At 36.0% G+C, this 21105-nt stretch overlaps 1 protein-coding gene across 1 annotated transcript in view; it reads left to right on the forward strand.

The window, feature by feature from the left end:
• The window catches only part of STXBP5L (syntaxin binding protein 5L), a 185514-nt gene that overhangs the window by 67167 nt on the left and 97242 nt on the right, over positions 1–21105 (forward strand). The window contains exons 3-4 of the mRNA XM_059838097.1: positions 1237–1318; positions 3333–3433. Coding sequence (XP_059694080.1) covers positions 1237–1318; positions 3333–3433 — 183 coding nt within the window. The remainder of the gene's footprint in view (positions 1–1236; positions 1319–3332; positions 3434–21105) is intronic.

The following is a 21105-nucleotide window of genomic DNA, read 5'->3' on the forward strand; positions in this document are numbered from 1 at the left end:
TTAGAAAGTGCCTTAGACTACAACACATCTTTATTGTCCATTTTGAATAGGTTGTCTAAAAGATGCAGGTTTTTATTATTTTATCAGTTATGATTGTATCCATGACTACAGCTTGGGAGCAAGCAGCAAATGGAGTTACTTCTTTTCCTCTGCCTTGGTGTTCTGTAATGTAGTTATGATGTTTTATACACAACTTTTCATCTATAAACAGCAGGTTTTATAAAACTCTATCTTACAAATAGAGAAATGAGGGCTTAGGTAAGAAAAAATACTTCTTTCCCCCAAAGGTTATCCACTAGACCAGATGACAAAATCAAGAGTGGAGTTCAGGTCTCAGGGCAAGTGGTATCCATTAAGCTGCTTGTCTAACAGTTGGAAGAGCAATTGCTTCATACTTGGAACTTCAAAACTTCAAATTTGCTTATTAATGGAGTATACTTTCTGGAGGCCAATATTAGAATTGTTTACTGTACATCTTTCTCCTGTGAAAAGGGAAGTAAATATTATGACATTTACCTGCAGCTAAAATAAGTGGACAGTTGGCTTTTTTTTGGTCAGGGTTTTACAATATGCTAATATGATTGTATATTACAAGTGGATCAAGCTCTATGTTGTAAAATATTGTTTCTAATCATAAACCTGATATTTTTAATATGTGGTGTTTCATATGTTTCACACAATATGGTTGCTAATAACATATTTCATAATTCTCCTTTTGCATTACTTTTGATCTTCAGTAATTTTCGGGAACAACAATTTCTTGCTGAAGTCTCTGACTCAGATGAGAAAGACCATCATCCTCTAAGTTAGGGAGATGACAATTTAGCATGCACAGAAAAAGACCTGAAGAAAACAGATAAAAAGCTACATTCATTATATGTCTAGTCTTGATAAGTACAAAAATCTGGTACATTCATGTGTTATATAAACCAATAATGTATAAAAATAAATCTAAGATGCATCCTGCTGAATTTATCTGTTAATTCATGTACTTTGTTTCACAGGGAAAAAAAAAAAGCTTATAACAGATCACTCACAATTGCATGTTTCAGGCTGCTGATGTTGGTACTTTAATTAGAATAGTGGAATGTTGGCATGAATTCTTTTGTTTTACAGAAAGCAAGAAGAATTGAGGTTAATTAAAGGTTAATTAGAGTTTAATTGGTAGTTCTTTCTTTTCCTCTTTACTTCTGGTGATAACAGGAATGTTAGAAACCTTGACTTTGATGACAACAGATTGGGCAGGCCTGGTGTTGATTGCTACTGCCAACATGAAAGTGGTGCTGCAGTTCTGCAGCTCCAGTTCTTAATCAATGAGGTAAGGACATATTTACTCAGATTCTTCTGTATAAATTTATTTGCATAAGTCAATTCATGTTATTGTAATTGAGTGATAAAACTTCTTCCATTGACAAATTCAGATTGTGCCAACAAATAAGTGGTGTACATCCAGAGGACATTCAACATACAGCCTTTTAGAAGAATATTTATGGAACTGCACTCGGAGAAAAGTATTGCCTTCCTATACATCAGTTTAAAATACTGAACAAAAGGCAGTCGATACATGAATGTGTGTAAAACGATGTAAAATCCATTAAGTTACTAAATATGCTGCACAGTTCTGGTTCAAATAGAAATTAATAAATGAGCTAAATCTTTCTATCAAAATATATTGATGGTTATTGGCTGAAAACTCAATAGTTGGGGATATGCTATTACGTGAAGCAATTGCAAGGATCATCAATTAAACATCATGCTTAGTCTTGGTTTGTCAAAATCAAATTTAGACAATATGAAGAAACAGTGCCAGATTATAGCTTGCTCTTTGCAGAAGGTTTTGAAGATGGAATAGGCAAGAGGACTTTTTGGTGAAGACAAATCAGAGGGGGTTTTTTTGAGGACCTTAGAAGTTGGCCAGATCTTAGTTCAGTTTTGATTCGTTCTCTCCCATGACATAAAGAAACCCTTTTGACAGTTGCAAGTCCTCTTTGTAAATGGGGCGATCTTAGAACTTCTCAGGGGAAGAGTTTTAGTTTTATGGGTTTTTTAAACCTGAAAAATATTTAATTTTTTCCTACACCTATTTGGAGAAAGTAACTGAACCATGGACACTGAGGAGGGAGTCCGGTGAAACAGTCCAGTGAAATTCTTAAGAGTAATGCAGGGATGAGAACAGGAAGGACAAAGTTTAAATTAATATTCTTTCTTTTCATTGGGTGACAAGCAAACCCCCTAATACATAGAATTATTTTGATTTCAGTGGTGGACAGTCTTTCTCACTCTTTGGGAGATGAGAATTAAAGAATGGATTACACTGTATTAGAGAAGTCTCACCTCCATATATTTTATTTGCATAGGTCAACGTTGAAAAAGAACATTTACTAGGATAAGAGAAGTTTATCAGTCAGTCAAATATTGTAGGAACTAATCTTTCCAGTTACATGCTTGCCCTTCCTCAGTATAAAGCATTGCCTTGTTTTGGGGCAATGTGTTCCCCTCTGTGATGGTAATACACAGGGGTAGATCTGTGCCTGGCCTGATGTGAGGTGTAAGTGCAGCAAACCACTGCAGGAGCAGTAGGGAGCTTCCCCTGCTGGTAAGTTTCACATGTCATCAGTGTTCTGTGGTCAGGAGAAAGGCAGTTAAAAGCAGGTAGAATAAGTTCACTCTAAGATTCTCAGTCAGATAGAGGCCTGGGCTTTGAAAGATGACCATTTTTGGGACACCACAAGCACAACCAGTCTTCAGAGTATTTCTGATCTGTGATAAAGACTCTGTCCTTCTGTCTACATCTCTTAATTCTTCCTACATCCTGTCCTCTTGCTACCTGTCCCTACTTTCTTATCTGCATCTTCTTTTCACAGTTCCAGTTTTGAATTTTCATCTTACTTTGATTTGACTACTAAGATGTGCTTGGCACTGTCACATGGGTGCCCATGCATGCACTAATCCCTTTATCCTTCAGTTATATTTTTTCACACTCACCTTTTTAAGTAGTGTTGTCTCTTTCCCATTTTGTAAGTCTTTCTGTTTATGTGGAAAGAATTGAGAGTTGGCTTGTGTAACATTGGTACAAAGCATTAATTTGAGTTTTAAATTGATGGAGTTTTAATTTAACTTTAGCTGATCTTGTACTAATTTAAAATGTTTACATTTACCAGATCAATTCAATTGTGTATTATTTGTGGTAGAGTATTTTTGTTCTAGAAGAAAGGAATGATTTTTCATAAACTGTCAGTTTGACAGGTAGATCTTTAGCAGTGAGGATCATGTAAGAATAATACAAAGCCTGCAGAAAAATAACATGTTGCTGTATTTTGTGTCTGCTCTAGGGTGCTTTGGTCAGTGCGTGTGCAGATGATGCGCTTCATTTGTGGAACCTCCGGCAGAAACGACCAGCTATTCTACATTCTCTGAAATTTAACAGAGAAAGGTAAGACTATATGACACAAAAAGAGATCTCATTACAAAAACCGCACTTCCAGGATTTCTTAGATTTTGCCTTTCTACAGGTGGATACAGTTTTGCCTTGAATATTTTTCTTTGTTTGTATCTATGTATCTATATTTTTCTAGGTTTATATCTATGGAACAAAAACTTCACTTTCTCTTTCTGCAGCTTTCTCAGACCTAGAAAAACTTGGTCTTCTTTATGCCAAAATATTCTTCACTTTACTTCTATTTGCATGAACTGCTGTGAACAGTAATTAGTTTTTTCTTCAGACTGGACACAGGCACTCACTTTTGGCTGAACTGTTGTTCAGTAATAGACAGAGTACTTCAGCTGGCTGTATGAGGGTAATAATTATTTTCTTTACCTTGAAATAATTTTATTTTTGTAAAATACTGGAAGTTTAGTAGAAATAGATTGTGAATTTGGGAAACTCTGATAAGTGTAAAGTGAATCAGAGTGTTTTTCTTAGTTCTACTTTATCAGTACCTAATTGTAGGAAACCCTACTGAAAATAGATTCAATGAGTGGTTGTAATTTTCAAACTCAAACAGGAGCTGAGCACTTCAATCTGTATTTAGTCACCCAAGTAAAACCTGATATGATATTAGGGAACTTCAGTGCTGCACATCTTTAATAGTGAGAAAAAGTTCCAAGTTTCTCTTAAGGAATTAGGGCAGTAGTCAGGAGACCAAGATGCCGTGCATAAATGCAGCAGTTGTTTTTAACTGGAAATTTAACTCATATTTTCATTCTCTTAGCGTGTGCATTCAGTGTCTATTAAGGTGCAGCAACTTTTTTTGATCTTTATATATTTGCTTATGCAGTGGGAAAAGATCCCAGTACTTCACCAGAGCAACAGACTCATCAAAACTTTAGCTGCAGCAAGTCTGAAAATTATGATGGGAATACATTTTTCTTTGTTGTTTATTATCCAGATACAAATCCTATTTGCACTAAAATGTCACTGAGGTGCATGATTTGTAGTGGGAAATACTGTGTAATAATTTAGGAAATATATAGCCTGATTCCAATGAGTTTATAACCTATAGCAGAAGTGTATCAAGTGGTTTGGGACTGCATGAGAGAAGATGAAAATGAAAAATTAGGTGTGCATTTCTAACTGCTTCTGGACAGTAAGTTATCATTTTACACATGGTGAAATGTTTGAATCTTGGTATTCTCATCAGGTAGGTGCATTATTCACAATTTGTCATTGATAAATCTAAACATCAGGGAAGTTATTCCTGTACATCTTGGTTGAGCTCTCCCAGCCAGCAATCTGACACACAACCTAACCAGTCATTGCTTATAAGAATGCAGCCTCTATTCATATCGACCTTCTCTTTAGAGATATTAACCTGTTATCTTGGTTAATATTTTATCAGCTTTTCTTGCTAAGAGAAACTCACACACATTTGTGCTTTGCTAAGAGCAAAACATTTGTCATCACACTTGCCTAATTTTCTTTTTTTGTCTGACACCCTAAAACATTGAGCAAAATATTTGCAAGCAAGTTGTTTAGAATACTGGAAAATTTGCTTAAAACCAAATTTTCTCTAATGACATTTTTGAAAGAGGTGCAAGTAGGATCTGAGAATGTAAATGATTTGTAACAAATGCATAGCTAACTATACTGCCTTCTATCAAAATCTAGTTAAGTTGTGAACAAAAAAATACTGTTAGTTCTTTTATGTTATTTTTGTAACAATTTGTAACAATTTTGTTCAATCGATGCCATTTAAATAATTTTTATTTGGACATCAGAGTCTGTGAGGCAAATATCCTGCAATATAATATTGTCAAAGAAGTAATTCCAGTCTTAAATTTAAAAAGAGTTTTCCATAAACATGAATAACACTGTAGGCAGTTCATTCCTTCTCAGGGTTCTCTAGCACTGCTATAAGCTTCTGTTTGTTCGTTGTTTTTTTTTTAATTATTATTCAAGCACTTGGCTTCAGAATGAAATCTCTTCATTTTTATTATATTTTCTTTTTACATCCATATAAATTTATTTGAAATCATCTAACTTTCAATTTTCTAAGCTCAATTACACATTTAGTATATAAAATTCAACATAATCCTCTGAGCAAGTAGCAAAAAAGTAAGGCTAAAGCTCTAATTGACCCTCTCAGTTTGGAACATTTATATGCCTAATAGAGCTAAGCCTAACAGAGAATTTTCTTCTTTTTTTCCTGAATATATTTTTGGCATTAGAGAACAGAAGCTCTAAATTATGCAATGGTCAGAGAAAAAGTGAATGAAATAATGGTTGCCATAGCTATATGAAATCTATGACTAAATGGATGTAAGGGGAACTTGAGAAGCTGATAAAGTCACAAGATCAGAATTTATTTTCTTCAAGAAATTCAAAGCTCTGGCTTTCAAAAAGTAATGTTTTCCTCACTGTAGGAACAGCTAAAAATATTTTATTTGTATCCTCCCCTCTCCCCTTTGGGGGGGGGTGGGGATAAGAGAAGGGAAGATTCATGTTAAATAGAGATTATTTTGTCTTAAGTTTGTGAACCACTGACAAGCTGGCTTTTAAATGTTTCTTAAATGGGGAGAAATGCTTGTTGACAGAAAATAGATTTTAAATATTGATGCATGTCTTCAAAAAATAGTAAGGTATTGAAAGATGCCATATAGGGAAGTGTTTAGAAAGTCAAAGGCTAGTTCTTATAAGATTATTTATAATAAACTGAATTTTAGATTTAGGTAGCTTTCACAGAGCCAAACACATAATTGTTCAGGTGCATTTTATCGATGAAAATGGAGCATGTGAATCCTTCAAATTTTTCCATTTGCATGTCTCTTTTCAGGATTTTAAAAAATTTTAGTTTTATTCATCCAGTGTTTATTGTCTCCTTGTTACACTGTTTGGTTTAGTTGGTTGTTTTTTTTTTTTTAACAGGTGGGAGATTAACTTCATGAAGTGATGCAATATAATGCATTTAAGTTCTAATATTTTATCTGCTTCTGATGATGAAGATTTTATTATTCCAAACACTTGTTTTATTTGACTTTGATTAATTAACTTTCATGTAGAATCAGTTTATTCTGAGTTTTTATGGTATTTCGTACATGAACCATAGAGGTAGTAGTTTCTGTTAGGTGAATGTTAAGTCTTTGACTGTTACTCACAATGCATCAGTCATCATGTAGTTGAATTGTTTAATTTGCAATTTGCTTCTGCTTCTTGACATTTAAGATTTCAGGATAATGGACTAAAACTGCTCTTTAGCAGTGCTTCTGTATAGGTTTCTGCAATTAATTGAATCAAGTTTCCCCAGGTGCATACATACATATATCCCCTCTCTCCCTCCCACAAAAGTAAAAATGTTTGATCTTTCCTTTGGATGTTGGTAAAAACATAGTTGTAAAGAGCAAAGAACACTTAAAAGCAGTAGTCTTTGACTTAATAGGTAAGATTCAGTATTAAGACACTGAATGGTTTATGAATAATAATTCACTAACAAACTGCACCTTTATAGCCATTGGGGCTTCTCCAGATTTTTCTTCTTCTGACCTCCTGTTAAACCAATGTTGATGCAGCACTAGCAATAATACTTCATAATTCACTGTTCCTTTACGTAGTGTCTCTTTGGAGCAAGTGTAGAAGGAACACTAAAGAGACTTAATGGCAAACAGATATCTTCTGTTTTACGGTGTAATGCTCTGGCGTTTTTTGGACTTAAGCAAATTATACAAATTTTGCTAAAAAGTATATATTTATTTTCTATTAAGTAATCATCTTAGATTTCTACTGCTATAATTGGAATGTAATACAATGCATTAAGAACTTTCAAGAAAATACCACTGTGAGCAAAGTGTCTCAGAGCTTGGCTCCATACCAAGAGCTGTAATGATAGGACAGTTACTCAAAGACATGTTTGACAGTAGCATATGGTTGATAATACATGATTTATGGTTTCTTTTACAAATAGGGTAGACAGGTAAAACATTTTAAACTCTGTAAACATTCTATAAGAATTACCTCAGTGTTTTCGAAGGTCAAAATTGTGGACACCTTCCATATGTTAGTAGCTCTTTTTCCTTCCTTGATGTCATAGGAGATGCCAGATTGATCTTCAGTAGGCATTTTAGGCAAAGTAAATAACTCAGCTGATTCCCTCAGGTTTTAGTTTTTATATTTTCCAAGTTCTATTCCGCTTTAATGTGTAAGTCTAGGCTTCATCTTAGGGGATAGCAAGCTCTCTCCATTGATTAGGTAAACAAAACAATTCCTTCTTTAGCTGGGGACGAAGGACAGGTGATCCAGATCTCAAGCCCAAGAGCATAAACAGCGGTGGACCAAAGAGAGTTAAGGATGGGACTTCATGGGCTAAAGCTGTAAATGGACAATTAACTCCAGTATGCTAATGGACCAAAACTTATAAAAGTGTTAGACCCTGGGACCTGTCATTCATTTTCTGGCCATTTTGGTTGTGCTGCCCAAGGTGGATCTGTTTGAGGCCTCTTAATAAATACCTACTTTATTCTTTAGCTCCGTCTGGTCTCTGGTTTAGGTCAGCCTTCACATGGCATCGGTTTTTGGCATCTAGCTACTGGAACTAGACACTGTCTCTATCTGCTGCAAACAACATTAGGATTAAACAAAACCACTGCAAACTATTACAGGTCTTCATTATTTTTAATATAATCACAGCAGACTTTAGCAAGTACAGCTTTAAATATACAGCAGCTTGCAGATTCCCATTTAATTTAAGTGCAGCTGGGGTAGGAAAATCAGCCAGGATTGCAGGGTAAAATCTAGATCTAAGCCAGCAGGTGCTTGTTTCACTTATGAACACAGTTCATATCCTGTCATTCCAAAGCTGAGCTGGTTCAGTTGTGTTGGCTGACACAGGGGACAGCCCTTCTCTCTTTCTTCTTCTAGCCATTGCTGACTGGTGTGTGACAAAGGAGCCAACAGTGCTGCAGCAGCTTAGCCAATGACTTACAGCAGCACACATGAGCATAGTGTGACACAGAGTGTTGGGTCTTTCATTCCATCTGCGTGCACTCTGCACCAATGCCATAAGAATGCCACAAGTGCCTTTCTAAGGGGAGTCACCAGGTCACACAATCTGTATAACTGGCTTTGAGACTCTTAGCACTTTCTTCAGTGTTAAGGTATGCTGGCACAGAGCGAGAGGAGCCTTTTAAGTGGGCGACTTCTAGAGCAGTTCTGTTAACTGTAACTCACTATTAATTAGAAATTTGACTCCTACAGTTGAGATCTTGCTGTATTTGAACAAGATGAATGAGAGTATTACTCCAAATGCTTGGAAACAAATTAAAACAAACCAAACCCAAAACAAAAAATGCGTGTTTTTAAATAAGGTAACTTCTTGAGTCTATATTCTTTTCTGACAGTAAGGAATCTTATTTGCCTTGCTGTATCTTTGCAGGGTTTTGTGTCCTGTGTTGAGAGCATTTTAAGTACTTTCTCTCTCCTTTTCAGATAAACCTCATCAAAATGACAGCAAGAGGCTATTGAGTGAATACTGGTGACTGGCTGTGCAGTCACAGCAGTACCTGTGTCTGTCATTTGTATTAGGGAACTTGTGGGCTAGTTAAAGTAGATTCTCTGTCTCACTGCCTGTTCAAGGAACTGGATTCCTGTGATAGCTTGCCTGCTCATAAATGAACCTCCTGGTTAATAGTGTATAGCTGCAAACTCTTTTTATTTACTTTCAAATTGGTCAGAGGCTGTCATCAAGCAAGGTTCTGTACAGTTGCACGGTGTACGACAAAACAGATTCTGATTACACGGTGTGGTATTCAACTATTGCAAAGAACCGTAGAACCCAAATATAAAGCAACATTTCACCATAAAAACATGCCAGTTTCTGGAAAGGATGTAAATTTTATCAGATTGATGATGGAAAGAAATGAGGAAACTGAAAGAAGACGTGGGATTGGCATTCACTTCCACATCTTGATGAAGATTTTACAAAGCATTCTTCTAGGGGTTTTTGTTAGGGGTTTTGTTTTTGTTGTGGTTGGTTTTGGCAGTGGTTGGTTGGTTTTATATATGTAGTGTGGTCTGGCATCAGCATTTGTCACTTTTGAAAGAATGATTCTCAGGGGTTTCAAAACCCAGTGTTTTCAAGCAATTCTAGAGCTTGAGAAGATTCCTGAAGCTCTTAAAAACCTTTGTTCTAGGGGACTCTACCTTAGTGCTGCAGGGGAGGAAAATGAACTTCGGCAAATGTCACTTCAGAAGGACAAAAGGCTGGAAAGATTCTTCAGTGAGACTGACCCAAATCTTGTTAGTGTATTTATTTACCACATGCCTCTGCTTTCTCAGTTATTAAAAAAAACCAACCAACCAACCAACCAACAAAAAAAAAAAAAAAAAAAACCACCCCACCAGAGTCTTTTTTCACCTCTTATGTTATGGAAAGTTTCATAGTGCACTTGACCTGGAGGGTCAATGAGAGCCATAAGCTCATCCTGGAAAGTATCATGCAACCTAGTTGAAATCAAGACTGTCTTGGTCGTAAAAAGAAATCAAGCAAAAGCATTTTGGGATATTTAGGTTAGCTAAACAATCAGGAAAGAGCAAAAATGCAAAACACAGATTTGGTCATTGATACCAAGAATCAACAGGTTTGATTTGATAGATTTGTAAGACTGTGCAATCTGCTGAAATAGAATGAAAATTCAAATGATCCTTAAAATTTTCTTTTTTATGAATATATGAGCCTTCTAGTGGAGTGGAGCTGAAGGGACCTCCTCAGTCTGGTTCCCTCAGTTGCACACTAGAGAATTCATATACCTCCCTTTGTTAAATGAGCAAGCTGATGATGTTTTACATTAATGTTTTGCCGGTCCCTTATGCTCCCAGGAAGAAAGGTACACAAGGCCCTAGAAATTAGCATTCAAAATGCTATTTATTATATACAAAGAATGGCAGAAGAGCACAGGGGATCTTGCATCCTTGTAGATGCTGGGAGCCCTGAGTTGGGCATGGTCACACAGGCCTTCAGTGAGTAGGTAACCCGTCCATAGAAAGTTTCACCCCATTTTTGTCATCCAAGTTATTGCAGGATTTTCTTGTAAGGAGACGTCTTGTGTGCATTATTCCCACTATCAAACAGATGGACATTAACCCTAAAACTTCCTTGTGCACTGTTGGTGCAACCACCATGTGGGAGCTGCCTGCAGGCTTCTCAGTGACAACAAGCCGGCTGTGTCTGTGCAGCTTCCGAGGGGTACGTGCAGCTCCACACAGCCTGGAGAGCGCGCTGCTCATGCAGCCCCTGGAGCCTGCCTGGAGTCACTCGTGTGTGGATCACCAACTCCTCCACAGGCAACAGTCCCCCAGCCAGGGCCTTGCACTGTTATGTAACTACTCAAGCTGAGATCCACTGTTTGCTCTGCAGGAAAATTGTTCCGTGTTGGTTTGGTTTTTAGGGTTTTTTCACTACAAAAATCAAGATTCTCTGTTTTCCTTTACAACTTTTTTGTCTTCATTACCTTTTCTTTTCTTTGGGCCTTTTTCCTCATATCAGTTCTCCCTGAGCTGATGATTCATCAAGGAAGCACATTCTAGATAGGGTCCCATCTGTGCTGTGGCCATTGACAATACCATTTTCATTTGTAATCTCTGCAGGAATATGTTTACTGATGCATGCAAAAATGGCATCTTCCTTTCATGTGGCTTCATCTTACCAGTGTTTGTGGTCTTGCTGTGATTGACTAATACACCCATTACACTTCTTCCCTAATGTATATCTAGCTGGCAGGGAATGTGCTGCTTTTCAGTGCAAGCCTTTAATAGTGGAAGCAAAGCAGGACAAGCAAAATCGAAATTATCTTTTTCCATCAATTCTGATCATGAGCTCTAACCCTAAAATGGAAGTTCTCTGAAGTTTGAGGCTGTGCCCTTTGCATTTCAAATTTAATTCAATTTCTTGTACTTTACTCATGCTGATTGTCCTTCCTCTGTAATATTGTGTCCCTCAGAGGTTTCATTAGTATTAGTACCAAGATCACTTGTGAAATTACAACAGCTGTAAAAGTAATTCTTGATAATCTCTCAAATATCCAATAAAGAAATTTCCTTTTGCAGTAAAACCAAGTGTAAATTAGACATTAAAAACAATTTTATAGTGATGTTTTTTTCTACAAGTGCTATATTGAGCATATTGACATATGCTGTATTTGCTATAATTGGAATATTCTGGTATAGCCTACCTTTGGTGAACCTACCTTCCATATTTTACTATAACTTTCAAAATTTTTCCTTTTGAAGGAGAAACATTTTGAAGGACTCCAAACCTTGGTTAGTATGTATTTTTAAGTATAGGTGAGCAAGTAGTAATAACACTACAGTCAGAACATCAGAGATAACATCACTGCCTAATTTTATCAGGTTTAATTTTTTATGCTTACCATCTTGGGTGATATTTGTAATGCAGTCTGAGAGTTGGTGCCACTGCAGAAAAAGTGCTGCAAGAGCTTAAGATGGCTATTCTAAAACCAGTTTGGTTTCTTTATGCTTAAATTACACAAGGGTAAATGTTACTCTAAATGAAGATCACAGAAATCCTGGTCATATTTTTCATTCTAGAATATTAGAAGGATCTCTGTATGTCCAGATCCAAACTTGAATTTAAGAATCTCTTTTCTTTCTAAATGGTGGCTTTTACAGCCTTTCCCCAAACTTTTAGTCCATCAGGATTCTGCCAATATTATTATCATCAGTTTCATTTCAATTTAAAAAGTCCTTAAATGCATTATGCCACAGTATCTGCTTTTATATGTGTTTGTTAAACAACTTCTCTGAGGGCAAAATACCTAATATGCTACATCGGAATAACTCTTAGAGCTAGCAGCTGTCTTTGAAAGCAGAAGGGCAAAAAAACCCTGAAAGATGACGTACAGCCAATCACTTAACACGTGCACACATGAAGCCATCATGGCCCATAGAGCTTCTGGAGAAAAATGTGTAGCTGGCATAATTACCTGAGGACTTAACAACAGCACAGGGCTCTCTGACCTGAAAAACCCCACTTTTCCAATCTACATCTTTCTTTGGGTCTCTCTGGCTGTAGTTCCTTCTATTATTTCTCTGAGAAAAAAACCGACAATCTCTTCAAAATTCCATTAAAAAAAAAAAATCTTTGTGAACTTTTACTTTTCCTTCAATAGGGAAGAGAAACGTGTCCTGGTTTATTTGAATTTTATGTCACCTGGCCACATGTAATTGTTTGCCTGGGTTTCTTCCTTCTGGAAAAGATTCCTTAGCAAGAGACGTAATGTTGTTATATGCTGTCAAACCTTACATCATATGCTGAGCAGTGTGCTAGTTGTTTCTAATGCTTTGTAAAAAATAAAGCTTTTTTGTCGGTGGATTTATGCTTTTTTGAGAAAACACAGGGTAACGTTATGTTGTTTTCACATAGCAGCTATGTTGCCAAATTGCTCTGAGGCCAGGTTTGGATAGCAAAATTTAAAATATATACTCACAGCTATGCATTGAACAGCTGTTTCATGGTTTCAGTCATAACAAATGAGAGGCCCAATACTGTAATACAAAAATGCATCATATTAGACAACAGAAAAAAAAAAGTCTTATAAAATGTGTGCAAGTTCAGGCAGAATAAACAGTCTACACTATCAATCGGAATTTTCTTGTTACAGTTCTAATGTAGTTCTGGGAATTACATGGTTTTCTCTTTTGAAGTTTCCAGATTAGAGTTTTGAGACATCTTTCAGAGTTCTGTTCAGATCTTTCCTTTGACCTTTGTTATATTAGATTTCCAGTCATATCTTAGAGCAGTGAAGAACAGTCACCCATTCAGTTGCAGTAAGTAATTTGGTTCTTGGAAACCACACCACCTCTTTCCTGCCCAGACACATGTCAGCTTCGAGCATGAACCCAAGGCAATGATTTAGGATACTTTTCCTTCTGTCACAATAAACTCTGGGCATTATTCCAGTAAATCAGAAAGAGAGCTAGTAATGTCAGTGTTGAGATTATATCATTAAACAGTACATGAGCAGGAAGAGAAGAGAGACTGCAGATTGCAGAAAAACAAGGACCATTAATCACAGAGTCCCTGTCTACTGAAGCGCAACAAATGAGAACAGCTGGTCTCCAATAAGTCTACATGATTTTAATTGATGGAAGCTGTTAAGGAAAAAAGCATGCATACAAAGAAAAAGCATACACATGTAAAATTATTTTTTCTTTGAAGTCAATTTCAGTATTTCAGTCTTATCCTGATTTTAGCGTGTCATTCAAAATAACTTGATTGATACTGATATAAAATTGGGTTTAAACTTATTTTAGTAAGAATGTATGATAAACACAGATTTGTGTATGCTGCAGCTAGCAGAGGGTGGAATACCAACATATCTTTAGTTTACTTTTCTAACAGCTCTGTGAAAGTCAAGCTGTTAAACAAAAGACAAGTTTCAACCTTTCATCTTTGAGCTAGGTCCCAGTTTACATTTTTTGGAACTATGAGATTAGAAACCAAAAAATGCTTTTTTGATTTATGTATTCAGTGTTGCATGAAGGGATGAGAGAAACTCTACCCTTAGGTGTTTGGGGTTTTTTAGTGCAGATGCTACAAAATCAATGAAATAAATAAGTCAAAAACTTTCTCTTTTGAGAACATCATCCTCCCCTTCCAGCCTTTGTTATTTGGCTTTCTTTCATTGCTAAGAAACTTAGTGGCTCTTACTGTGCTCTGTATTGCCCATCGCTGTCACTGTGTTTGGTATTACAGCCTCATTTTTACTTAACCTTCAAAGAAATTTATGAAGGACAAGTGAAATATTACAAATATGAAATAGTGATTTCACAAGCCAGTAGACAAGAGAAAAATCATGTACATTGTCTTTCCCCTGAAGATGAGAGCAAGAGTTTTTCACCCCTGTTTCATTAATTTGCTCACCTCACTGATTTTGTGGAACTTATATTCTCATTTTTGTTGTGTAATGACCTTGAGTCAGCATCAGAAACAAATTAGAAGTCAATGAAAAGTATGCTGGTTTCTTCCAGCCTCTTTTTCTATTTAAGGAAGCACGTTTCCATGTAATTTCCTCATCTCTTTTTCTTGAGACCAAGTGTTCATATTACACCTGTTCAATCCACAGCATTACTGTTGTGGAATACTAAAGATCTAGGCAGGGGGAAAGTGTCACTGTCAGTGATCCTGCTCCTACAGGTAAGACACTCCAATGAATTTGCAGTCAAAACCATAAAAGGGAGTTGACAAAAGAGCGTCTCTTTGCTGTGCATTTGCCCAAGAGGAAGAAAGGTAATTTTCTGTCGTTCTGAAAATGAAACAAATTATCCATAGCACAGGCTACAAAAGCTGTACATCCCCTTGCACACCTGGATTTCAAGAATGACTTCTAACTTTTTCTTGAGCTCCAATAATGCCCATAACTTGCTGCAGTGCTATTGCAATTAGCCTTGGAGTTATTGAGGGTGGGAATTTCAGTGCCTGTATCTCACAGGAAGATATAGTGCAGCTGTCTTTCTGTATGTGTTATGGTGTGCTGGACAGACCAGGGTGACATTCTGTGGAGTTGTAAATAAAAGAAAGAAAGAAAAGAAAACCAGGAAAAACCAAAGGTCCTGTGGCATGCTGTAGACTTTGACTGTCCTTATAAAGAATTCATAATGACCTCATAAGATTTTATCTAAATACATAAATTAACTCTTCATTCAAGGGAAATCTCTGGGTTTACTACTTTAATCAAATGGAAAATGGATCTAATGTATTTCTGAACATGCTTTTTCTGAATTGTTCTAGGTTCTTTTGAGTTAACTGCTTGTAAATAATTTATGTCGATACCCATTACAAATGTTCATATAGTTACTACACTGATGTCCTTTGGGGTTGACATGAGCATTTCCTAAAACAAGTATTTTTAAAGGCTGTAAGCTATTAACTACAGCTGTGACTGCAAAGTCATTTTAAATACTAAGCTCACAAGTCAAGAATGAGTCTAACTTCAGGCTTTTAGGGTTATTTCCCATGTCCAGAAGGTTTACACTGAAAGTTCTGGCTTTTGAAGAAACACAGGAACAGCCTACTTTTATTCTCATTTTTTTTAACAGAAAAGAAGGGAAAAAAGAAACAGAATGTACTATTAATAGTGCTTTACCTTGAACTTTGTATTTTCATTTTTAACACTTTAAAGGATTAATGATCAGTCCCAATTTATAAAAAACAGAATGCTTCAGAATGTGCCAATAGATCCAATGAAAAAAATGGACAGAACCAAAATATCTTGAGAAAGAAATTGTTTTCCAGCTGCATTTTTTAAAACTTTATGATTTTGGGTTTGGTGGTCTTTTGTTTCTTTTTTTTTTTTGGGGGGGGGGGGTAGCTTCTTGTATTCCTGTTTCTCATTCTTGTAAATTTCTTATGTATAATATTTCAGGTAAGAAACACAATGAAAAATGCTTCTATCTTAAACACTTTGAAAGCAGCAGTGGACCACCAGCCATATGACATATCTAAATAATTTGATGGAAAATAGCTGCATAAGCTTTTTTGCTTTGTCAAAATAAATAACTGTGTTAGATATCTCAGCACTATTTAAGCCTATTGGCCTTAAATGAGACTCTAAAGTGAAAACGTTTTCTTAACAATTCTTCTACACAGAATTTGCAGAAATTGAAGTAGGGGTGGGGGAGAGGAGGATGTCTTAATTATATGTAGGATGTTCACAAATAGCTAGAAGTATACTTTGCTTAGGATAATTTGTATTGAAATTACAGTTTAGAGGTGGAATCCTGATTTGCTGTACCTCAGCATTTGTACAGAATCTCCTATCACTGAAATTCTTTAAATCAAGAGGTATCTTATAGTAATTTGTTCTAGCTCAAGTGGTAGTTAATTTGAAGAAATCAGATTAAATCAGTATTAAACAGAAGAGAGGAATCTTAGAGGTTCATTTCTTACATTCCAATCCACAAATTAAATTTTTGCTTTTGTACAAGCAGCAGTGAGTGTGATGAATACTTGTATCTAAACCAGTATAAAACAAAGACAAATAAAACTGCTCTCTGGACGGATTGGGTAAGATGAATAGTCTGAGATACCAGACTTGAAAGGAACGTTGGGAAGCAGAAGTCTAGAAAGTACCTGTTACCACTGTCTTGACTCCATTTTTCATTCATGTTTCTTTGTAAGGAGCATATATTGGATTGCCTCATCTAAAGCAATTCATTTTACTGTCTTTCTTGAAAACATTGATCTCTACAGATATGAGGTGTAAGCTCAAGTAATATCTTCAGGTAATCCTACTGTCTGCAGGTATTGGTTGTTCAGTCAGGAAATAGGCACAGTGGTGTGTGAGCTAAATAGTGACTTGTTTCACAGTTTTCAATTGTAAATAGTTTGTGACTTTCATTGCTAACTTAAAATTTATTGGTAGAGATGATTCATGGAGTAGTTATTAACAGAATAGTCACATTCAGCTCTCAATTTGGTGGAAAAATACAATTAAGTTTTAATTCTTACATTTCTCATTAGATAGATAGATATTCTTCATCTACCCAGTCCTGTCATCACCTTTATTTGCAGTGGATGCCCTATAGTCTTAAAACAACAAATATTTGAGCAGTCTGTATAATACTCTGGGAGATATCCAGAGACAGAATTGTTAATGCAGTGTTTTGAGAACATAATTTACCTTAATATTCCTCTTGTGTCCAGATATTCCTAAAAAACAATGATATGCTGTCACCAGGATGCAATGCAATTTGTGTTCAGGTGTTTTTATCTCTGCTTTACTTTCTTCTATGTAAGTAATTAAAACATAAAATAGGACAGATAAACTGATTTTAATTCAAAATAAAAGTTGACTGTTGCTAGCAGAAAATATATGTGAAAGAGAAGAATTTTCTTATTTTAAATTAAAACTAAACCACATTATTAAAAAACCAGGTTGACTACAAGTATCAATCTCAAAGGCATGTTTCATTCACTTTCCACTAGGATCTGTGTGTGCAGGGCTGCTAGAAATTTTTGAAATTATCTTCTATGGTATTTGAGGAATCTAGTATGAATAGGAGAAATACTCATGTTGTGATTAGTATCACCAAGACCCTGAAAGGAAGGAACTCTCCAGATGTTTTGAACTGCTCTCTATTTCTTTTGACTCTTAGTCAGCCAGTTAGTAATTTAAAGTATTTCCTGTGCTCTTACATTGGCCCTACAGACTTTGCATACTCTGCAAGTAAGTTAAAATGAGAGCTGAAGTTAAAGATTGGAACTCATAATAATGGAATTCATCTTGGGTTTTTGCCTTCCTGGGCTTCCTGGTATATAACAACACCCCCTGTAGCAGAGGAAATGTTATTACTATGCACAGACCCAGTTCACATCTATCTGGGGAACTGCACAACCATCTGCTGAAAACACATCACATGATGTGGATGGCAGACTGCATGAATTGTTGCTATTGTGCATGTTTATTGTTACATGTCTTACAGTGCTGATGAGCTCCAAATTTATATATAGACCCAGGAAGAAGATTAAATACCTCCAGAGGCCAAATAGCTCATAACTTACATCCTTTGGTAGATCTGCTGGAAAAAGCTCCTTTCTTTCATTGTCAGTAGCTTTAACCTGTGTTTCTGTTTAGGCATTTCAGGTCAGCTACAAATTACTTTGCCTGAATATCTGTCCAAATCTGCCTGTGTCCATTTTGTGACTTAAAGCAATAATCTCAGCTTGAATATCCTCTACTAAACTGATGGAAAAGAACCTTACACTTTCTGAGAGTACAGGGTAGCCAGAAGCTACCTCAGTCCATTTTCAACCACTGGAGAGGGAGGGGGAACTAGATGAGTGTGGTGTGCTTTGTTTTGTGTTACTTTTGTTAAAAAGTACCAAGAGATTAAGGGAGTATGAGGGAAGAAGATTAATTGTGTGGAAATAATTTGTGCTTGCTGCTGGAGGGAGGACTGATACAAAGTCATGAAGCCCCCTCAGCAGCTGTAGTTTTTTTGGTGGAATGAAGAAATCCTGCAGAAGTCAAGAAGGAAAGGAAGGGCTTAGGCAGTGGTTTTCCCCTGTTGTGAATATCCGTTGAAGGCTACACAGACCAGAGATTCCTCTCTAGAGGAATCCTTTCAAAGAGCTGCTTTGAAAGAGGACCTGACATCACATCAGCCAGTCATTGGCAATTACCAGGGATGCTGCCCAGTCTATCGGGTGGCAGTGCCAAGAGAACAGCTCTTAGGAATGACCAGCTGAAGGAAATAGCATAAATTAGTGGAAGGTACTGAAACCACCAGAGGATGCTGCAGAAAATCCCTGGAGTCAGGAAAAAAACCATAATCACTGCAGTGAAAAGGCAGACTTCTGATAGCCATTACCTTTTTAAGAAGGTGATCAACTTTCTCAGCAGCTGAATTCGTCCATGTTGGGGCAATTCACTGTAAATTGGGTGTAAGACAGTGGCAGTCTCTCAGGAGTCACTGAGAGCAGAAGGCTGGGCCAGGACCATGACTGGCGTGTCTTGCAGCTACTGGGCTTGCTTCCTGTCAGCTACTCATGTTCCCAAGCTAATGCTCCTTCATGTTTTATCTCCCTCTTTTCCTATAAATTTGTGAGATTTCCGTATTTCCGTGGAACCTGGACTCTGTTGATAATTTTGGTAGGATTCTGCAAGGCAGCTCAAGCTAATGTTTTTTTTTCTGTATCAACCTTTTTTTCTGTATCAACCAGAAACAGAATTCTGACAGGCAGTGCTGGGCATAAGGAGCACACAGTTTCTGTGCTTGTTCATATTTAAGATTATCTGTATAAAGGGAAAAGCCATAGTGTAAGTTTAATTGCAGTTTTGATGTCTATGAATGCACGACTAAATAATTGGAATAACTGTTTCTCATTTTGACAAAAATGCAATTTACTTTCCACCCTTCAGCAGGTCTTCCCACTCACCACCAGCAACAGTGTTCCAGGAAACTTTTCATGCTAAAAATAGAAAAAACAAAAATAACAAAGCAGAGGCAGAAAGAAGTGTTCTCAAAATTATATTTTCTTTTTTCTAGAGGAACACAATTAACATAATACAGATGATTTTAAGTAATCTGAGAGTTTTTGCTAATACTTTAGATGTTATAGCATTCTAAATTATTTTAACATTGTAGTATTCTACTAATATGCAGTGAGTTTTTGGCCATGATTGTTAGACTTTAGAATGCTGAGATTTTCTGAAAAATATACCTTTTCAAGATTTGCTAGTCAGAATATATTCCTTTCTAAAATAAAGTTCAATGTTTTGACAATGCCTCTTTCAGTTATTCCTTTTTATCTCTTTTTTACTTACATAATTTATGTAAATAACATGTTTTTTTAGGACCTTAGCAAAATAGTTTTCCTTACTAAATTCTGATTTAGGCATTTTAGTTAGTACCTCTGATTTTTTAAAAATTGCTATATCCTACAGAAAATTCTATATCCTGGTTTGTCATTTGGAAAAAATGATAAAATGTTTCCGACTGTTCTGGCAGAGTAGAAACACCTTTTTTTGTATCAATTCATCAATTTTTCGCTATTTCTTATAATGATCAATAAGATTAATGTTGGGGTTTGCTGCTAAGAATGTACAATATCCACATTTCTGGCTGACTTTCTCCTAAGTGATCAACAATGCAAAAATCCTCAAGTTTTCATTTAATTTTGTTGCATGTTATCTGAATCAAATTGACAATCTGATTAAGCACTTCATACTGACATAATTCAGTACAACCCCTAACTTCTTAAAAAGAAAAATAGCCTTTATTTCTTTCTGGCTTATTGACTCGTTTTTGTAATGGCATCAAAAGACATCTTAATTTGCTTGTGGGATACATGACTAATAGAGTCATATAATAGAATACCTTTCATCCCCAATGAAAACTACAGTATGAGACTTCATTGTTTTCTCTTGAAGAAATCGTTATGTAATTTCAGTACTTACTGAGATGGAAGATGTTCATTAAAAATCTGAGTCTTGCTTCAAAGCTTCCAAGCCTCAAAGTCAAGTTGATATTTTCTATAGAAGTGAAAAGACTATAATATATAAAGCAGTTTGAATTTAATTTACATAATGTAAAATAAAACTACTTCAGAGAAGTGCAGAGTTTCAGGAGAATATGAAAATCATATGGGTTTGTTTGGTGAAGCCTAACAATATATTGTATTAAAGTGCCTAGTAATCCCCGTGCTCTAATAGGTTTGTTATGTACCTGGATTGTCTTTAAGGGAGTGCTATTTTCTTATAAACTCCCATATTGTAAAAGGTTTCATAATGGCATTTATGCATTTCATAATTTGACATTTCATAATGTTTAATAACAGTTTGGGTAAACAATAAAGTTTCATAGAGTAGTTTTCATTGTGAAAGAAAGAACCTGCAGGATACTTTCTTACCTGGCTGTCCTATACATTTGGCAAAGCAAAATGATATTATTTAAGAGGAAATAGTTGGGCTTAAGAAAACAGGCGTGGCTGTGGTGCTTTCTTTTCCATCCTTTAGCAATACCTAATTCTCTTTTGGTCCTTCATGTTGCGTATCCAGGCTTGGTAGTGACTGGTATCTGGGATTTCAGATAGGCCATCAAGATATTAAGTCTAGTAACTTATGGCCTAACTGCTTTTTGGTAGTTACTACATTAGT

The sequence above is a fragment of the Haemorhous mexicanus genome, chromosome 2, assembly GCF_027477595.1.
Source record: "Haemorhous mexicanus isolate bHaeMex1 chromosome 2, bHaeMex1.pri, whole genome shotgun sequence".
Taxonomy (NCBI): domain Eukaryota; kingdom Metazoa; phylum Chordata; class Aves; order Passeriformes; family Fringillidae; genus Haemorhous; species Haemorhous mexicanus.